Here is an 18676-nt window from a genome sequence, read left to right on the forward strand (position 1 = left end):
ATCAACTTTCTCTGTCAGTATTTCTCCTCATTATTCCATTAGGCATTATGTTTAATAATTGGATTATGAGACATCCTGATTTTACGAGCAAGAGTTACCATCAAGATGCTGTTTGTCCCAATAATTAGCTGCATCATATACCAGCTAGTGTCTGTATCTCTGTAAAACTACACCTGTCACAAAAACATGAAGACACACCATGATTTTGTTCCTCGTTTTCGTGTTGGTGGTTTAATGAGGGGAATATTTCCACAAATGTGTCGCCATGTGGAGTAATGAAAAAATAACATTCAATTCAAGTTTATCTCTATAGCGCTTTTTACAATACAAATTGTTACAAAGCAACTTTACAGAAAATTGTTTCTACAATATTTAGTAGTAGCTTATTAGTGGTGACTGTCAGTTTGTGCGCGTATGACAGGATTTTTTTGAAAAATTAATACAAGACGTAGTCAGCCAGACGATGAACATTATTAATATTATTAATTAATAATTGTTATATAATGCAGTCACACTTGTAGCAATATTTGTTAGTTCTGTTTGTTGATTCAGGGTTAGCATCATCTGAGGTCCTCTGATGGTTAGCATCATCTTTTCTCAGGTGTTCTGGATCCAGACTAGAGCTTGTGTAAATCCTAGTTATCCCGTGGCAAAACAAAGAAACAAAATAGATACATCATTAGCATAGCTGCTGATCCAACAAAGTAAAATTAATTAGTTTAACCCAAGCTAAAGAATAAGAATTCACATTTGAACTGCAATCACAGTTTAAAAGCTACATTATTTGAATGCTTGGCGAAAAATATGTGTTTTTAATCTAGATTTAAACAGAGAGAGTATGTCTGAACCCTGAACATTATCAGGAAGGCTATTCCAGAGTTTGGGAGCCAAATGTGAAAAAGCTCTACCTCCTTTAGTGGACTTTGCTATCCTAGGAACTACCAAAAGTCCAGCATTTTGTGACCTTAGGGAGCGTGATGGGTTGTAGCGTGGTAGAAGGCTAGTTAGGTACGCAGGAGCTAAACCATTTAGGGCCTTATAGATAAGTAATGATAATTTGTAACTGATACGGAACTTAATAGGTACATACTATATAAAGTTTTGATGATACTTTATTTTTATTTTTTATTTTTTTTACAGAGGTAACAATACCATCTGTCACTAGATTTGATCGTTTATGTCGCTTAAATTAGCAAGGTTCAGACTATCATTCTTACAGTTTGTCTTAAACCGTGTATTGTTGCATTTCATAATGAAGTTCCATGCTACTTTATTTTATTTACTCAACAGCACACCTAGTTTCTATTGTAGACAAAATAATATGCTTGATGTGGCCAAAGATCAGATTTATCCAAGCTATTTTAATAAAAAAAAAGTTTAGTCTTTATATATATATATATATATATATATATATATATATATATATATATATATATATATATATATATATATATATATATATATTATACAAACTTATGAATGTAAACATTGTAAATCACTCGTGTGTCGTCACCACATCAGAGTGCCCACATTATCCACCAAACCATCTCTGACCTGTTTTGTATCCTGGTCATTTGGTCGCCTTATTTATACAGTGTAATCATGTTTTTTCCAGCGAAGTATGTTGTTTAGCAGCTAAATCTCCTGTTTTGTGAGCTGTGTGCTAACTCAGGCAGACGCCGCACTGGCAAACACGTTGAGAAATTCACTGTGACAATGAGCTTGATCATAATTATCTTAACAAGGAGTGGGTTCATTGGCGTGGCTCATTAAATCTATCTCTCTTTCCTTCTTTTGTGTCTGCCCGTCCATCTCTCTCCTTCTCGCCTTAGATCAGATGGCACTCCCTGCGTTGTGCTATTCTGTCATTGTGGTGTGACTTTGAAGATGGTGGTGAAAATGTGCAGACAGTTTTGGATTCCCCATGGGGACGAGGTGCGAGTCAGAGAGGTTCCTACCTGAAAGTGTTTGTGTGTGATTGAGTTTTAAATTGCTTGTGTGTTGATGTTATTTTAGTTTTGTAAGTGCCTGTTCAGGATTTGCTAAAGTAGTTTTTTATTCTCTGAAACAAGTGTCATACAACAAAATGACCATAAAAAGCAAGCCTTATTAAAAAAAAGTGTTGCAATACAATGTGAACACAATAAGTACATTGTACTTTTTGATGCAAGTAGTTGGTCAAGACCACCTAATATAAAGTAGGACCAAAAAAAAAAAAAATCATTAAGCATAAATTACAAATTGGTGTCATTAAAAATAGTGAAAAAAATGCTCTATATTCTAGAGGTTTTAGAGTTTGACGTAGCCAAATGTTGCATGGTAAATTGAACATGCAAGATTATCTGTGAATAAAAAACAATTATAATATGAATATGAACTGTTAACTATGAAATTAGCTGCGTGATGATTCTTAAACATTTCTCTCTTTGCACTCCATGGACAAAATAGCAAGGTATGGGGTTTGAAATATATTGAAGCCATTTCTGCATTTTCATATCCTATATTTTTCACACATCTTAGAATGTTTTTTGCATCAATTATCAGTTGAAGCTGTTTTCTCCGTATTTTATTTTGTTTAATTATCTTGTAATCTCACTGTTATATTTACTCTTAGGCAGAATTTGCCTTCCATAGTTTATTGAGTGAATAAATATTAGAATAATTTTTGGGTGAACTTTCCTTTAAGAGCATTTGCCAATTAATCATTCAGTTAGTGGCAAATTTTCCTCCTCTGCACTGTACAGATGTTGCATATAATACAGCAGAGCAAATGTTTAGGCACAACGTGTTGTGGGCAAATTAGGGTTGAATCCCTGTTTGTTGTTGTGAATGTGATTTGGGCGCTCCCTTGGCTGTGAATTTAACTGATTAAATCACCTTTTGCACAGCAGTAGTGACACGAAAACAACAATTAATAAGCAACCCCCTTGCGACGCACGGATGCCTCTTAACTAAGCGGCTAATAACATTACACCCGCCCAGAAACAGCCGAGGCAAACAGGTGGAGGGGGCTCGCAGAACAGCTTTCATTTATCGAACAGGGACATTTATCTGTATTTTGCGCAATTTGACAATAAAAAAATAGAACGTATCTCTCTTGCAGTTGGAGTTCTTGGCCGTCTGCTTCTATATGTTTGCTTTCTTTCTCTTGTAAAGCCCATCAAATTTCATCAGCCGTGTTCTACACGATAAGAGCGAGGTATTTGCATAACACAACAGAGAGTTTTATGACACTGACAGCAGGACCGATTTGTTCGTTGCTACAATAGTTGGGTGTCTTCCAAAGACAGACTTCACCTGGCTAGATATCAACATTTATTCCTGTGAGCTCCTTCCTGGTTGACTTGGGATTTTTCGTGCTACTGTATAGGGCTGTGTATCACCAGCAAAGTCACAGTATGATATGTATCATGATACAGAGGCCACGATACGATACATATCACAATACAGGACTGCACTGAATTTTACCTCAGTAGAATTTAGTAAAACAGCCGTTTATGAAACACTGCATACTTTAGGGCCAGTGCTAACTATAAGCAGTTGACCACTGCAATATGAAGGGCCATACCACAGTACAATATAGGTAATCCCATATGTTTAATGTTTACATTGGGCACTCCACACCAGGTACAACATTCTGATTGTTTGCATTTTGTTTTTAAGCCTATAAATAATGATTAAACCTTGTTGTAAACTATATATTAAGCTCCATTCATTATTTTTTAGAAACCTTGCACTTTTCCACTCAATTTTAAACAGTGTTCTTGTATTCAAATTAAGCAATGTCCCCTGCTGTGCACGTGCCACAATATCAATACAAGGCCAGCTATTTTCTATTTTAAATCTCTGTGACGATACATCGTCATATCAATATTTTGAACAGCATTACTACTGTACCATAAAAGGTCTCACAGCAACAAAATCCATAAGATTATGATATGCAGGTGTTATTTTTCAATTTTTCCCCAAGAGTGGTGACGACTAGCATCTAGTTGCCATCGAATTGTTCTTTGCTCAAGAAGGCTGACATACCTACATGTCAATTAACCAAGGGTGGACACATAAACATTGTAGGTTGTCAGCCTCTGCCATTTGAAGGATTGGAAACATACACCCTGGCTTTTATGCACCCTGAACTTGGGAAGGCCTGACATTACCCTGAGCACCACCCTCCATCATGTTTATGCCAGCGCAGGGCAGGGAAGAGACCCAGACGGAGGGAAAATCCTTGGGGACGGCGTGCCTGCACATCTGTGGGGGATTGGGTGTCACGATGGGGAATAAAAGGAGAACCGTCAAACTTTTCCCCCGTAAAGCAGTTGTTTTTAACAGCAAGTTGTAGAAGTTGTACTCATTCCATTTGTGGCTAGGCATTATAGCTGTGCTGGGAAAATGATGGATGATGAGTTAAATTTGTGTTGGGGGAGTGAAGGTGAACTGTGACAGAGTTATTTATCTTGGGAATGGAGGGTTAGGGTCAGGCAAAGCTGGGTGCCTGAAGGCACAAGACATTGACAAATTCATCCCGCACACTGCATTTCTGAAGCCCTTTTGTTTTGAATCCTGGCTACTCACGAGTGACCCTCATCACTCATGCTGCCAGCGTGTGAAGGATGCCGCACCATGCCAGGGGATCTTAGCACCACTAATTCTTATCATTCACTCTCCTGACAGTCCCAAGCCCAAACTATTCCGGCCTGTGAAAGGGCCCGCCTGAAATATTTATTTCTGCACATAATGGCTGCCCAGATTTAGGGCCATATCATTTTTCCTCTCTTGCCTTATCATTGCAGGTCACTGACAGGCCTGAAAGCATTCAGCCAACTGGAAGAGCTGATTGTGGACAACAATCTTCTCGGAAATGACCTCCGGTTGCCCAGGTTACCACGGCTCCATACCTTAACGCTCAATAAGAACCAAATATCCTTTGCTTTTCAGCTCTCATGCTTGACCAAAATGACAGGATACGCTGCAAGATTCTTTGCAATGCAGTGCAGGATCTCCTTTTGCCACGCTTGGTCTCTTTAAATGATGTTATTGTGTTAAATTGAGCTCCTGTCTTAGGGGCTTGCTTTATAAACTCACTTGAGTTTGTGCCATGGTGACCTCTAGTGGAGGAGAGGCGAAAAACAACAACAACAAAAAAACTGTACAGTCCCATGACTGAAAGATAAAGCCCTGTTAGACGCCCTTCTTAGAAACAGATTGTATCATATTGTGACCCGTATCATAGTTGCAATATAGACCTCATGACCACAAAGCAGAGCAAACAGAGTTTATTAACCAATATTTGAACTCATACATTTCCCAGAGTAGCATTAGCTGCTTAATAAGCTAACGTACCAGTCACCCCACGCCAAAAGTAAATCTTTGAAGCTGGACTGGAAATTTCAAGTTTCCGTCTGTTGACAGTTGGCAATTACATCACTGCGACACGTTACATTTAGTTTGTGTGATGAGATGCAAAGAGAAGCAAATGGCAAAAGTAAATGTGCTAGCCTGACGAAAATTTATGCTCTGCTGTTTGTCACTGGATGCTATCCATCTACATAATAATGACGCAGCCTCACCCTCTGTTCTCCAAACAGCTCTCCTCCGACAGAGTGTCAGCAGCTCAGACCCGAATTCTGCTGTGAAGTGGTCTGCACATGCTAATGGGCCAATTATTTACATCCTGTAGTGGCCTGCTGCCATTGAAATTCAAGTGCTGCATTAGTGTGGTTGTATTTTGACACGTTTCGGGCACAATTTCCAATGAAGTGAATGTATTAGTGATGAATTTTCTGTGAAGTGGCTGTTTGTTTCCCTGTGCTGGGTGAAGGGGAGGGGGTGTCCAGGGCTTAGGGAGTCACAAACTGTTTTTACCACAAGGCATCCATCATTTTGTCAATGTTTTTAATGTTCTGCACCAAGCCACCCAGGAAATGGGAAGAGGAACGGGAGAAGAGAACAGCCAAACTTGCCGCAAATGCCAAAATCTCACCCTTAAATTTACCCACTCTTTGTGTTCTCAAGCACAATTGCTTTTGAGCTCTTTCCGAGGGTTTTGCACGGAGTTCTTCTGGCTGACCAGGCCAGCTGAGAGCACAGAGTAAATGCTAATGTAATTAACAGCCTGGTTTCCTTGACCTCTGCCCTGTGACACTTCACTGACATCGAGGCCCTGTTGGAGAATTTGGCAGAAGTGACGCCAGCGCTGGAATACCTGAGCCTTCTGGGAAATGAGTCCTGTCCCAACCAACTGGTCAGCATGGATAAAGATGAAGACGACTATCAGAGATACAGGTCAGAACACCATCTACACTCATGAACATGTACTGTACAAAGTGGTTTTGAATTTGAGAAATTTGTTTCTGTAAAGTCTGTACCATCCAGAGGGATCCAAAAATATAACAAATCCTTGGAAATTTGGGCTTCTAAACTTGGAAAATTAACAACACTAAATTAGGAGTATTTTACTTTGAATAACAAGAATAAATGAATGCTTTTATTTAACAAGAATTCATTAAATTGATCAAAATTTAATAACCGGTAAAACATTTATAATGTTTAGAATTTTCTCTTCATCGAAGAATCCTAAAAAAACATGCATTATGATTTCCATGTGTGACAGAAAACTAGAGTAATGATGATGATAAATTCAACTTTGCCATCACAGGAATAAAAATAAAATATATATGTAGAATAGAAAGAATTGTGATATTTAAATAATATAATGCTTCAAAAACTAAAGACAGAAAGAAAGAAAAATGTGTCTGTGCCCCACCATATACTGTAAAAGTGTGGGGATTGTTTTCTTTTTTTTATTTTAACCTGGGTTCAAACAAATATTTTCACTGGTGGTCTCAGACCTTTGGGCCTCGCTGTACATGAAATCTCTGGTATCCTAAAGCAATGAAGGCAATTTTTTAGGTACTCATGAATTTTTGTTTTGATATGTTTTTATTTCTTCTGGTAAAAAAAGAGAAATACACCCCAGGAGTGTGTAGGTTGCCAACTTTCAGTAATCTTTTATTTGGATGAACGGCTGTTGCACAACACCATAAATCACATTGCAGAAGCAAAGACTGATACTTTAGGCTATAACCACACTCCTCTTAAAGCTACTCGCCTCCTTTTTTTTCTTTTCGTAGACTTGCAAAATCGATTTCATGTGTGAATTGTGATAACCACAAATGAGTGTTTGCTATCCTTTCCTACAAGATGAAAGGATGCATTCATTATCAAGCCCAGGCCTATGGGAGTGCAATGCCACGCTATGTTACCACCATTTGTCAGGTTTTCAACATGAAACCCAGCGGTGGGAAGAAGGGAGGGAGAAACACATTCTTTGTCTACCTTAGACCTAAGTGCATTTTTCTTGACACTGTGTTCAGTATGAATCATTTACTATACGGATGAACCCAATAGGCGCCACTCTCGCGCAATGTCTCCCATGCTTCACTTGGTGCAGAGGACGACCATTCTTTCCCTGACTGACAGCAGCTGTGTGTTTGTGATGTAATATTCATAATGTGTCACATAGTAATACATCAGTTTGAGCATAATGCAGATTTCATGTCTGACAGGGTTAGGCGAGCTCTCGGGTCATAGCAGGACTGGCCTTGGGCTATGCACTTCTCAGACTGCGCCCTAAGAACAAAAAATAAAAAATGCAACCTGCTTCATAACGCGGTGAAATATAGCACGCCTCTTTGCGCTCTTTCAATTAGTCAAATGAAATGAACAGGCGTAAGTAGACTCGGCTGTATTTCACAGCAGTCGCTCGGCTCATTCATCATTGTTTACTTCTGGGGCTCGAGGAGGTGTTTTTTCTTTTTTTCTCCCTTTAGCTGAAGAAGTGCAACACTCAACACAGCGACAGCCATCTGTGGTAAAGGATGTACTGTATGTCCTGTCTCTCCGGGATGCTCTCCAGCCCATGCTGTCTGTGATTGCATGTTTGTCTCTTGACATCATGACGTGTGTGTGGGCTTAAATATCTGTGTTTGCTGGAGATCAGAAAGTTTGGGGCCAGTTTTGCCTGGGGTGCTTTAAACAACACTTGCTGCAAAGAGCTGCTCCAACCATCTGTTAGATCAGCACAAACAGTTTCACAATCATCAGGAAAACACCTGCATATTTCCCGCTAACAGTCGCTGTTATTATGTTTGTTTGTAATTGAATCATAACAGCAAACAAAGCGTGCACACACCACACTGCTCCCAGTCACTCCAGAGGAATTTGTTACATAAAGTTAATAGTTGTTTTCCTAAGACAAGTATGACTCTTACTGCTGCACATAGTCAAGGTTATGGGATTTAAACAAAATAACTCATAAATATTCCCCTCTCTATACACACAGTCACCATACAAGTTTGGGACCGGCATGATTTTTTTCTATTTTTTAAAGAATTATCTTATGCTCACCAAGGCAGCATTTATTTGATCAAAAATGCAAGTAATATTGTGATATATTATTACAAAAACAAAAGCTGTTTAAAATGTATTTTACTCATGTGATGGTAAAGCTGCATTTTTATCAGTGATTACTCAAGATTTTCTTATACATTTATTCAGCAAAAATTATAAATTGATAGTGATGACAAAGAAAAATTCATCATTGAATCCGTGTTTTTGTGTTATATGTCAATTATTTGTATTAATATATAATTAATGTTGATAATGATATGTATTTTTGTTGCTTGCTTTGTAAAATCTAGTGCCGTCAATTAGAATAAAATAATATTGATGATTCTTTGATTTCTAGGTAGGTTTAGAGAGCAAAATGAAAAAAAGTAATAATACAATTTAGTAATTGCTTTAGGAATTTGAATTAAATGAAATTCATTTGTATCAAGTTTATACATGACCCAACTAAAAATCCATTAAAATATTATTATTAAAAAAAAAAAACAGCAACAACCTTGAAAGCACCCCACCATGGACAAGTAAAATGTGTGTTTTCTTCGGAATATAGAAAATCTAGGTTGCTATACTGTTTTTTTTATTTGCAAAAATGGTGCTTACGTGCACAAGACACACACTTTGGTGTTCATGCAAATGGAGTTTAACTCTGAATAGACGCGGTGGAAAACACATCCCTGCACGTTTTTGATACAGGTTTATCTTAATAGGATCAATCTGCAATTGTCTTCTCTGTGATCCATCAGGAATAAACACGTAGCATGGGTTCGCCTTCGTCCTTCATCATTGTCATCATCATGGGTTTGTTTCTGGCTTTTGCATGAGAGCTCGGTTGGAAATCTGTCACTGCCCATATACACATCTGTTCACACCCTCCACTTAGTGTCTCTCTCTCTCTCTCTCGCTGTGTCTGTCTCACTCTCTCTCTCTCTCTCTCTCTCTCTATCTCACTCTCTGTTTGAAGTCTTGACATGCCTCTTCCTCCATTCCAGTCAGCCTGTGAAAGAATCTGTTGTCATCTATGTATTCCTGCTATTATCTCACGTCATTTTCTCTCCCTGAATGAAAGACAGAGAGTGTGTGAAAGCGTAAAGAGATATCTGTGAAGCTACAGAAATGACATCTTGGCAGATTCTGTCAATGTGGGCTTTTTATCTGTTTATGGGTTGTACGTATTTTTACATATTTTGAAGGTAATTATCTATTTACAAATATTGCGATAGTTAATTTAACGCATTTCAAATTAAATGTTCATTTAAGTTTTGTTTTATGTGGTAGACTTGGTCGGTCTGTCTGTCTGCCTGTCTGTTTTTGTTTGTTTTCTTTCTTTTCCATGCAAGATACATACTTCCTAAAATCTAAAGGCCTTTTTTTTTTATCTGTACAGGCCCATTCTACTGTGAGCATAATATTATAAAAAAAAACAAAATTACTGAAATATTATCTTAAAATATTTATAATTACTGGATTATTTATAGGAACATTTGTTTTCTTCCTTCCAAACTAACAATCAAATACAAAAATAAGCAAACAAATAAATAAATATCACATTATGGCATTGTATGTGGATTGGTGTTTTCTAATTTTGTTGTTGATTTATTTTTATTTATTGGACGTTTTAATGTATTTTCAAAAGTATTAAAACTAAATTATTAAAACTGCAGCAAAACAACATACATTGTTACTTTTGTTACCTGTGATCTGGCATTCTGGCTGAATAGTTCAATCTGCTTTGCAGGTTTTTATTTATTTTTTTGCAATCTGTTGGCACTTTGTGCTACATAAGCTGACAAAGCTGAAGTTCCTGGACACCAGGAGAGTGACCCAGTGGGAACGGTCAGAGGCCGAAGCACGTGGAGCTTTCATGAAGGTGGTCAAGCCAAAAAATGACCAAGTGCTTTGATTTTACTAGAAAGACCGAGACACATGAAACATACAGGATCAACAGACAGTTGAGATAACTGTGTATCCCAGGTTTAGATATCTAAAATGTTCTATGGTTTAGCATGTAAACCAGCAGCCAGTTAAGCATCTTTACCCAATGTAATGTAGCCCGAATAACTACACCGCCTGACCCTGTAAATGATTTGTGTAACCCTCCCCTTTCTGTGCAGATGACTATAAGAACTTAAAAGGCTAAGGCACCGTAAACTAATCCATCCCGCTCCTTCTTAGCTTCCATTGTTTGTTCGTAGCAAATTGTCAGAATCTTTTAAGAGGTTACTTGTACGCAGCTCTTTGAAGACATGGCCTTTCAATCTCGCATGGCTGTTTAGAGGAGGGTCTTTTTAATGACCACGACCTGACCTCTTTCCGTATGCATGAGCCCAGATCAAAGTGGACGGCGCCTGTCCGATCAGCCTTGGTTCACTCGGCGTGACAGCGTTCTCGATCGGGGTGACAGCTCACGTTCACGACAGTCACCATCGCTTAATTATCCATCGCACACACAATTATTTCTCTCTCTCGCTCGCGGTTCAAGGAGGCGGGCAGAATCCTAGACTTCAAACACATCTCCATTCTCTTCAGTGTTTGCAAAGGAATAGCTTTAGTAAGATTTGATTTCATGTAATTGTGCAGTCATAAAATATTTAGGTTGTGGTCCAACCAGGTCTTTATATTCCCGAGAGTTAGAGAAGCAAATAGGGATGTGGATGCATGAGTTTAAAAAGTAACGAATATTTATATTTATATTCAGACAAAGTAAGCTGGTATTTATTTAGTTTGCATGACGCTGTAGTCACTTATTTTGCTTCAGCAAAGGAAAAGTGAAAACCGTGCAATGAGTTAACCTCATTCAGGCATGTTTTTAGTTTGCAGGGTATTTTGTTGGTTGGAAAATGAGAAAAAGCTGATGGGAGGATGGAATATAAAGTGTTGTGCATCCTGTCCACTCAAATAAAACAAGACATTTCAGGACATGCCATTTTGAGAGTTATGGAGATGAATAAATGGCCACATGAGAAGCAAGTAAAACAATTTCCAATAAAAATGTAATGTTATTCCACAGTAGATCCATTTTAAGCACAACCATTGAGCAGTTTCAGCATTTAGCAGACATGCTGTTGAAATAGTCCACTGTTTTAAACATCTGGAAACCAACACAGTGTTTATGGATTTAGATTTTTTAAATTATGCAGAGTTTGTGTCTAATCCAAAAGTTTACCCGAAGTAACCCATAACATTTAAAAAAAACGGTGTTAATCTTTTACAAAGCGTTCTGTTTTTCAACATGGTAATTGTATAATGCAAACCTGACGTTTTCCCATTTTTGGGGCGGATGAGTGCAATATTGAATAGGCATTACCAAAAAAAAAAGGGGGGGGCATTATACGACGGGGCGGACTGGGAACAAAAAGTGGCCCTGGACTTTCTGGCCCAACGCAGCCCACCACATCATAGCGCATCCGCCCCTGTTTTGATGTCATTTATTAATTTTATATTTAAGTATACAGTTTGGGGGTTTTAACCAATAGGGCAACTGATCCTCCGTTAAAAAAAACAAAACAAAAAAACAACTGCGTGCAGCAGCTGTTCATTTAGCAACTTAGTGAGCGATACATGCTCATCATCACGACACAAACATTCTTCTAGAACTCACACTTTGCATTCAGTTAACAGATCCATAAGAATCATGCATGAACTTGAAGTTTATAAACTCAAACTACAGCTTTATGTGCCTTAAAGATGAACTTGAAGTCTTTATTCATTCGAGATGTTCAATAATAGATATTCTTTGGCTAGGTAATAGTTCATGATCCGATTCGTGAACAGATGATTCTTTTAAAATAATCATTAATTTTGTTGAACGAAACCAGTGTAGAAACCAATGGTTCACAAACTGGATAGATCTGAGGTACAGGTCTCGTGAAAATCGCTTGCCCATCGTCCTGGGGCTATTGAGTTTTCCAGTCGGGCTCCATAATATATCACCGTGAATAGTGTTGTAAAATTCCTAACTTGATTCACGTTGTCAGAGACAATTTATAAGAGACATGCCACCTCCTCAATTTTCAATACAATTATATAAGGAAAACCCATAACGACAAAGATGGTGGTTGTATGCACATGTCCTGCCCCTACCGCTGGAAACCCAATCATCAGCTTTTAACAGATTTAATAGAGGAAATTTAAGCCTATCGTCTGGTTCCACTGACGTACTGTATGCGTGCAGTTGAGAAACCCTTGCGCATGCATAGTAAAGGTATAACCTGTGGGGAAAAAGGCAAAGGCAAACAATTTTCAGCAATTTTTATCATATTTTACTGCTGTTTCTATACATGCTGTTTTTATGTCCCGGTGACCAGTGAAAATGCAGTTCTGATTCTATGCCCATTCATTTAGATAGGAGCTGGTCTTGTTATTCTGAAATGCCAGGATTTCATTGACAAGCTGTGCAGAACATGAGCAAAATACAATCGTGTTTTAGTGCAGATTGTCAGTGAACAACGGCTCTGAGTAGTAAATGCTGCTCCATGTGAAAGTACACGGGCGATTAAGATTTACTGCTGATTACAGAATTGGCTTTACTGACAAGATGCGCATTAAAAATCGCATGCAATTTATCGTGAAGCCCTAAATCTGATTATGCACTTTTTTAAATTCAATGTTCTCTAATTAGAAGTACTTATTTTTTGTAATTTGATTATGTAACCAGATTACATGTAATCCGTTACCACCCAGTACTGCTAACATGTCACGCTTACGTATATTTTTATTATCACTATTTTTTTTTATATAATAGACTTATGCCTTTGTTTGTATAATATGTTCAATATTGTGAAGCAAGACAGTTTTACACATTGTGAAATACATTTGTTAACTTTGCAATTAAGTTCAGTTCATTCAAATTCTTTGAACTAAATCATGAGCTAAAACTACTTGCACAGCACTTATCAATCAAGGTTAATGATAATTTATAAATATACTGTTATTTACTGTTAATTCATTTTAATTAATATTCATTTATCAAACTTGGAATACAACTTTGTTACAAATTTATGCATTTATTTTATTAGTATGTATCATTTTATGTAATATTAGTAAATATTGAAATTAAGTTTAACAAATGCTTAAGTGTTCTTATTGTTAGTTTGTTAATGTCTCATATAGAAATTAATGTTAACTTAGATTAGTAAATTCATTGTACCTATACGATCACTTATGTTTAGAAGTTAAAACTGATTGTAAAGTGTTAAAGTTTCTAAAGTCTACAGTAAGAGGACAAGAATATCTCTGGCCTGTCCATGTCAGACACTTGAGCAGATGAACCGGACTCTGCTGTAATGCTGCAAGGCATCTCCCCTCTCCACAATAACCACTATTGTAGAGGCCTAGTGAGAGGGAGAAAGTTGGCCATGCTGTAATGTTCCATGTTTGTGCCTGGCACAGCTGTGACGCCAACGTTAACCTAGCATTTGTTTTGATTTAGATGAGACATGATGTGGCAGCCATAACAAGCTCTGTGGGGCATGTGTACTCTCTGTCTCTAATTGGCTTCATCATCATGCCGATTGTCTGCTGACCAAAAGTGCAGGTCACCAATTAATGAGCGCCAGCAATGAATGAGAAGATGATGGCATAATTAGTTATTTGTGTTTGCTTTTATTCTTCATCCAGTGGGGTGTCTTACGTTTAAAGACATGCTGGCGTTAACATTGTTACAGCAGACTGTAATTAGCTCTTCCTTCTTTCCAAATTTGCCATCAAACAGGAGTCCTGTACTGACAGCTTGCTGTTGTAGCATTGTAGTAGTCTTTGAATGTCTCATCTATGCTTGTCTGCTAGGTCTTACCCACTGTTTCTTCTGTCTGTTCAGTTTTTTTGTTGACAAAAAATATTTGAAATATATTTGTTCTATTTATATGTTCTATATGTTAGTGGGGTTGTATGAATAAACTGTTATCGAGTGTAAAACGGCATAATGCTCAACACAAATTTATGAAACAATTACCCTGAATAGTCACAGATTCGATGCTTCGGTAGGAGGAGCCTGATTCACTACCAATCTCACAGTCGAATGTTCCCGGGGTGTTAATGAACATGCCATTTTGGCTATATAGGGGTGCTCAAATATCTAATTTTACAAAGAACTACTGGTTTTCTCCCAATAAGTTAATAAACAGAATATTATGATAATGCTGTAAATAAGAATCTGAAAAGAAAGAAGCTTTAACATAAATATTTTACGTGTGAATAATTCCAACCACCCCTATAGATTTAAGGTAATTGTACGTTTTTCGATCAGGTAGGGTACAAGTCAGCTGGTGTTTATTTATATATATATATATATATATATATATATATATATAATGTAAAATCATGTAGGGCAGGCCTATATATTATCTATCTCATATAAAATACATTTGGTTGAGTTATACTTTAGCTTCATTGTAGTACTATGGAGCAGGACAAATGACATGCATAATAATGACTATGACTGGGACTGTCATAAACACAACATTATAATGAGAACACTATACAGTGAAGTTTTAGAGGTTAGTTGCAGTGTTTTTGCACTTTGTTGCATGAAGAATACGTCCACAAAAGGATTTCATTCAGAGCCGTGCAGTTCTTGTGCATTCGAGGTATTTTATGCAGATTGCCTTGAAGTCATAATTTTAACGTTATGTTTTATAAATAACGAATCATATTCTATAGGAGATAAATTACTTAAATCTCATTGATTAAACATCTGCTATGCTTCATTCTACTGGTCATGTTCAGCGTGTGCAGCTCAAAACAGAAATGCAGAACATTTATCAACTAATAATAAAACATTTGTGAAGTCTTAGGGTTTCACTGACATATAACGTTAACTATTTTTTAATCAAAACAAAAAACATTATTTACCCTATTTGTATATGTGAGGCATCCGTTACACATTTTCCCTGTGTGTTAACGTCAGTAATTATTACTGTTGAATGTCTGACTACTTGACCCTTGATAATGTATTTTGCCCAGCCCCAAAACATTTTGAAACTGATTTTACTATCAGTCAACTATCGGCAAGATTTGAAAATTCCAATTCGATTATGAAAATTCATCAAAAAAGTGTGCATATATATATATATATATATATACACATATATATATATATATATATATATATATATATATATATATATATATATATATATATATATATATATATATACACATATATATATATATATATATATACACATATATATATATATATATATATATATATATATATATATATATATATATATATATATATATGCAAAATTATATGCAAAATTAAATTAATACATTAATTTTAATATTTAAAGGCCACCTTTTAAGCTGCCTTCCTGCTGTGATATGTACACTGATACATCGCCTTAAGGTTTTTTTTTTGTTTTGTTTTTTTAATAAAAGTCCAAGGTATTTGAATGGGCATAACATTGAAACTTTTCACCTTTTCCAAGAGTCTCAAATTATACCCAAAGTGTAAATAGCTGGACAGAAATGGCTCTTATCACATTCAAAGAGTTTTCACTTTATTGTCTCCCAAAGTGACGTTGCACTTACTGAATGTGTTGAAATGTTTAGCGTCTTTGCAATTTAGCCCAAGGTGACATTTATTACAGCCTGTTGCAAATCTCTTTCTCTTCTGCATCGATTTTTTTCCCTCCCACCATGCACTGGTGGTCCTACAACTATATATTAATGTAAGTGGTTGAAAATGAGCTGTCTAGCTGTTGTTGTCTGGTGTCTCTGCATGGCTGATGTGTGCCGGAAGGGAGGGAGGTCGTTTTGTGAGCTGTAGTTATGAGGACAGCGTAATTGGGCCTGTGTTTTATTGGATTTCTAGAGTGGAGAAATGGAGTGATCTGACCAGCTTAGAGAGAGAGATAGAAAAAGGAGAGAGGTATAAACAACTACCTGCAGTAAACAAGGAAATCCAGAAAGGGTACTTAGGATTTTTTTTTTCAGCTCCTTTCTCAAAGCCACAGTTAAGAGAAGGAAAGTGAAAATCCTTAAGCTGTACTTTTGGGAAATTGGGTGTGCAGGAATGCCATAATGTGATCATTTTTTCAGAGGACTCCGAGGTCATGGAATGTGATGGTGTGAAACCACACAGAGACCAAAAATAAACATTGTGGTTAAGTTTAGGCTTCTTGAAGTAAAGCAAACCCTTTATAACGATGTTAAATCATTCACTTTAACTAGCCATGTCTACAAAAACGGTCACCCATTTTAGAAGCTCAGCTGTACAATGCTCAGCAAAAATAATAAATATTAAGCAACTGAAGGACACTTCTTTAAATGAAAAGATGAAGTAGTTGCTTCCCAATGTAATGTTTGGTAGCCACGTAAGGATATAATGGCTCTGAGATGTCAGCTAGATTATGCTTGGATGAAGCATTTGACTTGATTTTCTCACCACAATACACAATTTCTCCCACATCCTTCTCCTGTGTAATGAAAACCAGACGGCCCAACTGGAGGAGTTCGAGTCAGTGCTGAGTCCCATCAGTTCTAGTCACACAAACTCGGCTCTCCGTAACGCTGGCAGATCCAGGAAAGTTATGAGGTCGATCTCCTCTCTGCATTTTTCATATTAATCTGCCTCTCGTCAGAGTTCATATCAAGACAGCGAAATAAAAGAGCCAAACAAAGACAGACCACCTCAGTGAAGGTGCCTGATAGCATGTGATTATTGTATTTTTCGGTTTGTATGCTCCGTAGAAAGCGAGATGTACAGAATGCTTCTCTTTTTCTCTCAGAATCATCCCTCTTGCGGTTTGGTGCCATATTCATCTCTCTATGTGAGAATTATGACTTCCCCGAAGCATTTAAACATAATAAACATCAGGCTGTAGAACTGAGTGCCAATGTACCTTCAGTGTTTGCCGAATCATTTTATGGATAAATCTTTCCTCGAAGACACTTATAAAAATATTGTTGCAATGGGAAGTGCAATTTGGCCAAACAGATTGCTTGGAAACAGTTGTTACTACCATTTCCTAAAGACAAGCATAACTAAAATAATGTTGTGACTCTGAAAGTAACTTGTGACAGGTGATTCAGTTTAGCTGATCCAGGAAGATAACAGGCAGATTTACTGCATACGTTGTCATCAACACTGTGTTCAATGAAACCAGTCACAACTGTGCACGAACTTGCAGCTGTTTCTTTGTGCACAGGTTTACAGCCTGTGTGTGCATGTTTGGTTTGTTGTTGGTATGTGTACAGATCCAATAAATCTGGGATTTTCTGATCCCAGGACACGCATACACATGACTACAATAAATTATTTGACAGTATGTTTAATGACACTTTTGTCTAATTTATTTATTTTTATATAAATTCTCACTATTAACTAGCATGCTTATTGCTACCATATTTATTAGTATCTATTAGTACTTATAAAGCGTATATTAATATTCTCCATGACCATAATGTAGATCCCTTAATCCTTCCCAATACCTTAATTAAAGAACTACCTTACTAATCATTAATTAAGCAAATAGTAGGCAAATTTCATAGTTAGTAGTTAGTTCAAAGTGTGACTGTTTCTTTGTTTGTTTGTCAGTCAATAATTAAAGACTGGGAAATTATTTATATTTTTGCATAATGCTTTATAATGCTTTTTATATTATAATATAAAGTTTTAAAATAAACTTTTTTGTAATAACAAAATAATAATAATAATAATAATAATAATAATAATAATAATAATAATAATAATAGAAAAATATGTATTTTTGATGATGATGATGATGATGATTATTATTATTTTTTTATTATTAAATTGTATAATAATAATAATAATAGTAGTAATAATAGTAATACCATTAGTAATTTAGTTTTAAGTTTTATTATTATATTTTATAATAATAGTAATAGAAATAATACCAATAGTAATTTTGTTTTGTTTAATAATTAAATTTTTTTTAAATATATGTATTATTATTATTATTATTTATTATTATTGATAAAAATAAATTATAATATTAGTAGTAGTAGTAGTAGTAGTACAAATACCATTAGTAATTTTATTTATTTATAATTATTGTTGTTATTTTTATTAACCCAAACTCCTCTGTAAGTAAAAGATTAAAAAGAGGATCTTTAACATAAACATGGCATCAAGTCACTGCAGTTTTGATCAAAGTCACAGTCTCTGTCCATCACCATTTTTACGATCAATGTGTGGGAAGAGCATAGCTATGAGAACACTGTCTCCCCCATGTGTCAGTAAACACGGTTTGGATTTCCCCTCATCTGTCCTGAGGAACAAGGGCTGGGACGCATTTTT

General features: G+C 36.4%; 1 protein-coding gene and 1 long non-coding RNA gene across 2 annotated transcripts in view; one reads left to right on the top strand and one right to left on the bottom strand.

The window, feature by feature from the left end:
• LOC127970000 (leucine-rich melanocyte differentiation-associated protein-like) overlaps positions 1-18676 on the top strand; it is a 277953-nt gene that overhangs the window by 174827 nt on the left and 84450 nt on the right. The window contains exons 3-5 of the mRNA XM_052572167.1: positions 4794-4920; positions 6146-6288; positions 10177-10300. Of these exons, the coding sequence (XP_052428127.1) occupies positions 4794-4920; positions 6146-6288; positions 10177-10300 (394 nt within the window). The remainder of the gene's footprint in view (positions 1-4793; positions 4921-6145; positions 6289-10176; positions 10301-18676) is intronic.
• Positions 204-1928, bottom strand: LOC127970001 (uncharacterized). Its single transcript, XR_008156469.1, has 2 exons — positions 1555-1928; positions 204-635 (listed from the first exon to the last, which is right to left on the bottom strand). It is a non-coding gene; the product is annotated as an uncharacterized LOC127970001 (long non-coding RNA).

This window comes from Carassius gibelio, chromosome B13 (assembly GCF_023724105.1).
Source record: "Carassius gibelio isolate Cgi1373 ecotype wild population from Czech Republic chromosome B13, carGib1.2-hapl.c, whole genome shotgun sequence".
NCBI classification, from domain to species: domain Eukaryota; kingdom Metazoa; phylum Chordata; class Actinopteri; order Cypriniformes; family Cyprinidae; genus Carassius; species Carassius gibelio.